This window comes from Schistosoma haematobium, chromosome 1 (genome assembly GCF_000699445.3).
Source record: "Schistosoma haematobium chromosome 1, whole genome shotgun sequence".
In the NCBI taxonomy this organism is placed as follows: domain Eukaryota; kingdom Metazoa; phylum Platyhelminthes; class Trematoda; order Strigeidida; family Schistosomatidae; genus Schistosoma; species Schistosoma haematobium.
In genome coordinates this window covers 41,580,275-41,590,390 of record NC_067196.1, presented here as the reverse complement: position 1 = coordinate 41,590,390, position 10,116 = coordinate 41,580,275, and the positions used below count along the sequence as shown (strand labels likewise).

The following is a 10,116-nucleotide window of genomic DNA, read 5'->3' as shown; positions in this document are numbered from 1 at the left end:
TACTTAGTTACAAATATAAACTAAATAAATTTATTTTACAATTTAGGGTTAAAATTATTAATTTATACATTCTATTTTTATTATTGGTTAAATAATAAGATTCATTCTAAGAATTTGAAATAATCTATCCTTTAAATATCTCTAGCTATATTTACCTGCTTTAATTTATTGTCCCTGCTCATATATATTTTTTCAAATAGTATACTGACAAAATAATATTAGCATTATTATTAAAGGGATGTATACTATTAACCAATACTATCTCGTTAAAAATAAAATTTACTTATTGTGAATAAAGGTGAAAAATATCTAGGGGAAATTATTATTCTTATAGCTTATTAACGGGATTGGTTAAAAGGAAAATAAATCAAACGTATGACTTCCAAATCATAAGTCTCTCATAGGTTTAAGAACAATATAAATATCCACACGATAAGTAGATAATAAACGTGATAAACTCTTAGTTACAATTTATAAAGTGAATATTTAAAATTTTCCAAAAGGTAAATATACATATTTTCTATTTCATCCTCTTATTTTATTTTATTTGTAGGATAATGATTACATACATTTTCATTTGTGTATTATTATCACCTACCATTATGAGTTCTTCTAAATTTAATACAGTTGGATTATTATATCCTAACGTTTCAAAACCAGAAGGCACAAAAATCTACCAAAGTATTTCATCTGACAAAGGTTATGTGATAAAAACAATAACCAGTGCACCACTATATCGAATTGTTAGTTATTTCACTAATCGTACGGAAGAAAGTGAAGCAAAAGTACATGACTTACAAATTCCTTACTCAATGTATTATACACATATATATCTTGCTTGGAAATCTGCTGATCAATTGTTATCCTCTGTAAGTATTTTTATTTTCTTCGTCCGTCTTTAATATAAATATATATATATATATATATATATATATGTGCCAGAGAGTTGTACTGAGATGCATAAAAAAATATCTCCAATATTCTTTACTCATTTTAACCGCTTGTATGCTGTTGAACATAAGTGATTATTTTACAATAGTCATTGAAATATTCTGATATATGCTCACCTCATGGTTATTATCATTTTTTTGACTTTTTTTTCTTAGATAACTCTACAATCCGATAATTCAGAAAGTAAATTGAATGGTGCTAATTTAGTTTTATCAACCTCTAAACTAGGTGATATGTATGCACCTGGTATGATAACATCAGTTCTTGACTTTGTTACAAAATGTTATGAATGGGCTAAACCAAATAGTCGACGAATACCATCTAGTTCAGCATATGTATCAACACTTAGAGTTGCATCAAAAGATGAAATTAATCGAGCATTAATTAAATATACAGTAGAACAATTTTTAAGAGCAACAACTTATGGGTCATATCATTTTGTTTGGGAAACGAATTCAAAAATGGTAAGTCAAATATAATTTAAATATTTTAAAATAAAACTATTTTATAAAATGAATAAAATAACAAACAAACAAACCAAAAAAATATGTTGAGAGTATAAGATAAAGTACATAAACTTTGACATTTTTATTTGGTTGATTTTATATGGAAAAAAGTACTTCTAATATTACATGAATTCAAATGAATGAAGGTAACTAATGTAACCATATCTAAAATAACCCATTACATCATTGAATAAGAAAAGGAGAATTCAACAAAGAAAATTATTTTCCCGACGAAATCATTTCTATCCTTCAACAGACATATATTTTCCATATAAGTATACATATGCCTATATAGCTTAAATAAATGATTTTTTTGAAAAGAAAATTTTGATGAAACTATAATTCATGTGCGATCCTTGAGTAGTGCTAAACTGAATTTGAGAGTGCCCACCTAATAACTAGAACCAAATGAAGGTTATAAACCAATGTGAGGAATTAGAATGATGACTTACATTTAATGGTTAAGGTTAAGAATTAGATTCCAGGTTTTCATCACGAACTGATATCAGCTATAATGTCGAAACTCTATTTAGCTAGATGGATGAGTGAATTTTGCGCTAAAATCTGAGATCTGTTATCTTATACCTGATTAGTTCGTCTATAAATTATAGTTTCACCAAAATTTTCTTCATTAAATTCTATTTTTCGTAAACATATCATATTATTCTTCTTTAAAATGTCATTACGGAGTATATTCAATAGAATTTAGATGTGTATCTAGTTCATTATATATAATTGATCATTCAAAGTGGTAGAATATAATGTTATAATTGATAAATTTATTTCTGCTAGAAATGAATTATATTGTATTCGTAATTAAAAAGAGCAATATCTTCAATTGCATCATTTAAAAACAATATAGAATAATACTACTAACAACAAACTAGTACTCAAATATGTCTAATAGAATAACATCAATCAATGGGAATTTATTATAAAGTAAAATCTTTCTACTTAAAACTATATTAACTTTAACATGTTACTTATTGAATACATTTTTTTTTAATTTTAGAAAGAATTTATGAAAGAATTAGATTATGAACAAATTACATGTGGTGGTAATCATTCATTTTATAATCCATGTGATTGGACATTAATGGGTTTAAAACCAGAAATAGCTAAAGAACAATGCCTATATCGACTTATTAATAATAAATCCAATATTTATTAATTACATTATTATTATTTATCAGTTTTTTTTCTCTTAGAACAAATAAAAAACTTTCACATCAGGGAAATAAAAGTATCTAATTGAAATGAACAATTGTAAAAATGATCAAAATCAATACTTCAGAGTATGACTATACGAATATATATATATATCTACTGACAATATTAACTCTAACACAATAAATCACTGTTTATGCCTTCTCACACTATAGATTTTTTCTTCTCTTACATGTTAAATTCATTACATCATCAATAAACAATAATTATGTTTGTTTGTTTTTTTCTTCAGTCAACTTGTTTTTTCACTTTATTGTTAAACCCATGCATGTTTATGTTGTTGTTAGTGTTTTTTCTCTCTCTCCCTCTCCCTCTTGCTCTCTCTCTCTCTCGCCGAAACTTCCGATTACCTTTTGCTTGTTATGAACATTATTTAAAGTATTTAAGTAAATATCTTGTTCATTTATTTATGTCAAGTTACATAATTATTAACACTATTTTTAAACTTACTTTTTTTCCAACTATTCGATTTTTGTTTTCAGACAATGTTGGATAATAATTAAAATCAATATGGTCAGTATCTATGCGTTTTATTTTTTTCACACTAAGTATATTTTATAATTAGTTACAAAATAAATAAATAAATAAATAAATGTTCATTAGTATCATAAGCTTTGCTATAGACAAATTGATAGGAAATAAGCATAGGTTTAATGAAATGTAACCGTTCTCTTTTTAATATAATGATATCAATAGTTGAAATTATGAGTCAGTTGAAGCTAGACTGCTATGAAAAACCTGAAAGCACTGGACAACCATTTCGTTCTAGTACAGATTGAGACTGATAGGTCTTGGGTTCGAATCTCACACGAGGCAGGATAGTAGATGCGCACTGCTGATTTAAACTACTGAAAAATTACTAAAATTATTAAAATTACTAAAACCCCTTCTGACAATGATATCACTTTTAACTACTGATAAAGTTTATTAATTTTTGTTTGTACATCGTTTGTAGATATTTTAATTTGATAATTTTGTTGTTGTTGTTCTTGTGAGAAATATGAAATATGCAAAAGCAAATTAGAATGGTTTATGCTTACATTATAAAAATGAATGAACATATAGACATTAATATAACTGATAAAGTTGAATGGTTACTTGAAGAGCAAACGTTCATACAAAACGAGTATTTTTGTTAGATAACTGGCATTTTAATGCTTTGTTTCGATAATGTTGAAAAACTGAACAAAGAATGATTTGAGTTGATGGTTTTGAAGTCTACGAATAGTTATTGGATAGATTTAAATATACCATGTTTTATTGCTTATTGAAACTAAAGTATATTCTTATACTAAAGATATTGAAAATATTAGATCTGAAAATAATCACGTACTTCTAGGCATTTCAAGAAATTTTATAGTCAGTTGTTTGATAGTTTATTTTAATACTTAAAATAGTTAGATCATCTTTAAACCTAATTTATAAATGATTGATGATTTCATGAGATTTTAAAGGCCATAGTTCATTTTAAATAGTTTAGTCTGAATAATTGATTCAACTAATCAATCCTTTTAGGACAAACGAAGAATCTAATTAATACATAGTCATAGATTTACTGATAAGTTGTTAATGAGTAATACGTGAAATGAGAAAGTGCTTGAGCTCTTTATCCTTCCTGTTATTTCTGCATAGCAAGAAATATAATCTTTTATAGTACTATCAGTATAATTTGTGCATGTATAGTCAAAGTCAGGTTTAAGAACTGTTGAACTTGCACATTAGCGAACATTCAGCAAAATGGTAACATTTTTTTCATTCTGAATGACGCTGTTATTATGAAAGAGATATTAGTCATTCTTAACAATAGATGCTATTTTTCATGTATGTTTGAGTAAATCGTGAATATATGTCCAATTTTTTTTCTCGAACATAGTGAACTATTATTAAGTTGAATATTTAGCACATAAGATTTAAACTCTGTAGTTTAAAGTTACCATACTTTTTTCAAGGCTTAAAATCGGGAATTAAATCCTACCCGAGATTGTGAAACCAAATTATTATTGTTATACTACGTATTATTTAGTCTATTTAAGATTTACCATAAGTAAGGCTTTAATAGTCACTATTAAAAATGATGATCAAATGATTGACAATGTTGAAGTAAAATAATGGGAATTAGAAAAAAATGTCAAAAAAGAGTTTTATCAGAATTAGTAAGTTGAATGTTTTTTTTATAAACATGATGAAAATAATGAAGAACATGACAAAGTACAACGAAATGGAAGTGACAATGGAAATTATTTCAAAGATTTAATTAATTATAACAATTATTTTAGCTATTATTTCATAGTAAATAGTATAGAAGAAAAGAATTTCTAAGAAAATATTACAGTTTTTCAACGCAGGAAAATTTCCTCTCAAATAGAAACAAGGTATACCAATATAAGTGAGTGTTCATAGATTAGGCATACATGAAAAAGGAAGATATTAAACATAGAAAACATATCAATGAATAGTGAAATTTATATTAAACACATCAGTTGAAACTAAAATCTGATAAAATCTCATAAACCAGTTATGCTATTAACACTAAAATATTCATCAAAGTTGGCTTAACGAACTAGATTTATTACAGGAACTTACTTTGAATTTTAAATATGAATTATTTGCTCTGTTTCTTTAAGGTGATTATGATACATATAATTGGACCATTTATTATATGAATGATTCTTCAGTGCTGTAACCAGTTTCCTTTAAGTACCAGATAATCTTTAATTAGGTCAGACATGAACACCGTTGGGTGCCGGCCCAGTGGTCTGGAGGTTCAGAATTCGTGCGTGAGACTGAAGGCCCTGGGTCGGAATCCCACGAGTGAGATCGTTGATGCGCACTGCTGAGAAGTCCCACAGTAAGACGAAACGGTTGTCCAGTGCTTACAGGTTTCCAATGGTGGTCTAACGTCATGATCTCAATCACAATCCTTAAATAAAAATAATTTTAAAAATAACATATAGAGTATGATGTTTAAAATGCGTACTTTGATTATGGTTGTTTAATGGTTAGTATATAATATTTAATATCATCTAGATGTTTCGTTGCGTTTTCATCAGTTTTTTTTACATTGATGAGTACTGCTATTTTTTAGGAAAATGAAGTAATGAAAATTATGATATGATCTTGTTAAATGATCTATGGAACTAAAGTGAAATAGATATTTGTTTGATCATGAAAATTCATTTTGAATGCTCGGATCTATTTCGTTTGTTAGATTCGATAATTTCATGTGAAAATTTATTTTATTACTTCAGCTGTCCTATGAGTGCAATTGTTATCTAACTTGAAATATCCTATAAACCAAAGAAATGTTAAATCTTAAAACGGATAAATTAAATTGAATTAGATGAATATCTTCCATCTTCAAAATTTGACGATTCGGAGTTTAAAGGTGATCAGTCGAAGTATGAAAACGTCGTTTAACCTTCAGTAGTTATATATAATACTGATCTCTTGTTGATGATGGTTTTTTCATACTGAATGTTTTGATTATGGAGCTGTCGTTATCATTCTAAATAAAATCATCAGTGTCTGCTTCACATTAACGTATCTGAATGATATGGAGTCATGTTAAATATTACCCACTAAGTACTAAATTTTATTCAGAAGGATGATTTGCCGAAATGGGAATTATTTTGGAGTTACTGTTTACTACCAATCAAAATCTATTGGAAAACTGTTAAATAACAATGTCACTAGACAAATATTATTTTTCTGGTTTCTACCGCATTTTAGTAATGAATCATGTCTTGATTTAGTTTAGAATTTTGAATTTTGGACACGTATCAGTCTCAATATTCTTGACCTACGTAACGAAGAACGCATTTCAACTTCAGTCAGTTCGTAATATTGTGGAACTATGAACAATACAATTAATTATTGCTGTTTGATATTTCACCTACTGTCCGTCAAGGATATTCTCCATCGTTACAGTTACTTCCCACAGTTATATAGTTTTTATGTAATAATTTTTTTTATTAACTCAACAGAGTAAATTACAATTTAATTTGTTGAGTGTCAACATAATAATTAGGATTATACAAAGACCAATTCGTTAACGATATTGAAAATTAAATAGCTTGTTTTTTTTCATGAAAGATATTTAACTACTTATATACTCTAGTAGTCTTTCTTGTATTTGAAAAACTTTTTTATTTGTTCAGTTTCAATGGGAGATGTGATCCTTCTAACTTAGCAAAAGAGCTAATGCTGGATTCTTCCGAACTTAAACATACTTATTCAAATAAACTTGGACACATTCTTAGTAAAAGCGAATTCAGTGAAATTGTGTGTGAAACAATCATATTTCACGAATTCATATTTGATAAGTCCACAATTTTGTTATTTCAACAGGTTTTCTCATATATTGTGCACTTTTTGATGGTAAAATTTTTTCCTGAAGGACTATTAATTTACGCTGAGTAAATTTTCTTAAATTTTCACAAGCTAATAGACATGCTTTTGAGAATTTACTTCCACAGAGACCGTCGCAAGTTGAATAATAGGTGACATTTTTTCGAGTTTCAGTTGAAGCGTCCGATATTATGTTATGCCCATATACCTTATTCTAGGTTTCGGACAGCCCATTCTATTCATTCTACTTGAGTCACATTCTGACCTTGTTATTTATTCACTTACCAATCTTGACTGTTTTTATATGAGCGCGTAAGTGTGTGTACATTTCTTATCCCATTACTCATCACATGTCTGTAACTTACTTTTGTGTGACTATAAATATTGATTAACGCTTGGTTAAATGGGAGTTGGCTTACCACCCACTGCGCGTCCATTCTCTTCTCTCTAATCCATTCGCTATATATACAAAATATGTGTATTCACAAGTCCATTCTCGTTATTCGACTTATATAATTCCGTTATTGACTAACGCGATTTAAATCGATGATTATATACGAGGATAGGCGATATCAAACATTCGTACGATCTAATTGGAGTCAGATTCACGGGCCACTAAACAGTCATCGTATAACTCTTTCATGCTGTGGTAAGAAATAAAGCTTCACAGGACTGTTATCTGTTGTTTATTCAAGATCATCCAATTGAGAACATGGAGGTAGTTTAATACACATGGATCGAAATCAGAACGAACAGCCATCCTATTGCAAATTTCCCACATTATCACTATTTAAGTGAGAAGAGCTTTACTATATGGAAGAATCCTTCATGGTTCCATTTTTCATATCTGAACAGCTGCTACTAGTATAGTTATTAGTATTATTGTTTTCATTAATATACACTAGTTCACACCAATTTTGTTCATACTTGTTACACATAACTATCATAGCCTAACACATTACAATCTCAATTTGTATTACGCACTCGTATTTTGGTGCCCACTAGCATCAGTAATCATTTTTCAAGCAAACAAATAAACAAAGTGATATGGAAAAAACTAGATAAGTTGCGAAATTATCCTTTCAAGATCGAAGAACACAAGCCAAAACATACCGTTCAATAATATTCACAAATATGGCTGAAATCTAAAACAACAATCTCACCAGCGATAGACCTGTTACATTTCCAGGAGGATTGATGAAAGTAAGAACAATAAATATAAGTTACATGTTATTCAGACAAAAAGTACAACCCAGTAAATAGGTTAACCAATGCTAGTCTCTGACATATTCCTATCCCTCATAAATTACTGTTGTAATTTTTCTCACCACTAACGTTCATCAATTGACCTCATTTGTTTATCCGTCAGTTTTTTTTCAAATGTTCACTATCGATGAATACACTACATTAGAATGGGGAAGGCAATAAACTAATGAAACTGTGTGCTTGAAAAAACATTTTGATTGTGTTATTTTTAATCCAGAATTTAGTTTAGTAGTGTTATCATCAATATAATGGACAATAATAATAATAACAACAACGACTCACTGATTATTTGTGGTTTATTCTTTAAGCAGAATCTATGGTTCCATACGATGTCAAATAAAGCGTGCTAGTTGAATTTGTTTATTTCTATCATTTGTACTATTAATAAATGACCTCAAGTGCTATGATGCATACATTTTTAGTGAATAATATGTAATATTGAAATGATGAAGTCAATTTATTGTTCTATTCGTATATATATATATATATAAATATATATATATATATATATATATATATATATATATATATACAATTATAACTTTCAAGTCTTCTCATGTGTCTTCTTAGTAAATACAGCAAACTCTAGATTATGGTCTCCCTTATCGTGTACTATTTGACACTAGCTAGATAGTAATGTCATCAATTAATACATCAACACACTGTGACTTCAAAATGATTTCAGATAAACCGTGCTAGTTGAATTTGTTTATTTCCATCATTTGTACTATTAATAAATGACCTCAACTGTTAGACTAACTGGAAGTATTTCTTATGTGAATTGAAATGAAAGTATTTTAGCCGTTGCGACAATAACACTCCATCAAAGGCAGATATAATTAGAGCAACCAAATGCTTTATCATGTCAATAAAACCTCGCATTACCAGGTATTTATAAAAACATTCCAAGGAATAGTTTCTCTAAAAATTTTAAAATAGTTGTTTCGAAAAACACAATTGTTTTCGAATAAGAAATCACCGTGTTAAAAAATAAATTCCGTAATTTCGTAGACTGTTCACCCTATCGGTTACAACTTCATTACACTTTGTTATGACTACATTTCTCATTGTTATGGTCACATTTTCTTACCTATTCACTATCATAACATTTCGATTACTACTAGTGAAAAAATGTTTATTTCAGAAGTTGACCTACACAAATTACTATTATTATTATTATTATTATTATCATTATTATTATGTTTCGTTCAATCCAACAAGTTTCATTCAGTATGTTGCATAACATATTTTCATTTAGATTGTTCACAAAATATCCTCAATGTGAAAACATTCAGAATGCACAACTGAATTACGAGTTCTGAAAACTGTTAATGATTTGTAGTGAACACAGTGTAGTTTTGTGAAATTTCAACGCATCTATTTCTGAGAACACAGATCGAACACATTTCCGTGATGGAGGATGTTGGTTCGCCCAACCTTTCTGTTGTCTATCAGCATCAAATCATCTCGTAGTTTAGCTCATCAAACTAGTAACCACATTATCTGAGTCATTACATTCATGGTTCGTGTGTAGTGAGATTGGAATTGTGCAATATTTGCACTCATGTTTTCCATTTCCAAACACGTCAACTCCCACACTGTTGTTATTTGAATAGAAGTAATCTACTACTGTCTTCACAAACACGCATTATTAGTTTGTATCACCTCGTTATATTCAATTAATGTCAAATATCTTGTATATTCTTGTTATTTCTTATGTTTTCCTGTGGTTTATCCAATATTATATTTGATTATAGTTTCAGGCAGTTAGTAGTTGATGTGAATCTGTGAAGTAGAATGAATTCAATTTGTTTAATTA

At 28.3% G+C, this 10,116-nt stretch overlaps 1 protein-coding gene across 1 annotated transcript; it reads left to right on the top strand.

Annotated features, from left to right (window-relative positions):
* The first annotated feature begins 247 nt into the window (after positions 1–247).
* Positions 248–3,209, top strand: MS3_00009833 (uncharacterized protein). Its single transcript, XM_012944032.3, has 4 exons — positions 248–503; positions 554–869; positions 1,107–1,415; positions 2,470–3,209. Exons 2-4 carry the CDS (start codon positions 558–560, stop codon positions 2,626–2,628), a joined length of 780 nt encoding a protein of 259 aa, XP_012799486.3. The 5' UTR covers positions 248–503; positions 554–557; the 3' UTR covers positions 2,629–3,209.
* Positions 3,210–10,116: the final 6,907 nt, after the last annotated feature.

Coding starts and splice junctions, on each gene's coding strand:
- MS3_00009833 (XM_012944032.3), top strand. CDS start 558: ATGATTACATACATTTTCATTTGTGTATTATTATCACCTACCATTATG. Junction 870..1,106: donor CTGATCAATTGTTATCCTCT/GTAAGTATTTTT, acceptor TTTTTTTCTTAG/ATAACTCTACAATCCGATAA. Junction 1,416..2,469: donor GGGAAACGAATTCAAAAATG/GTAAGTCAAATA, acceptor TTTTAATTTTAG/AAAGAATTTATGAAAGAATT.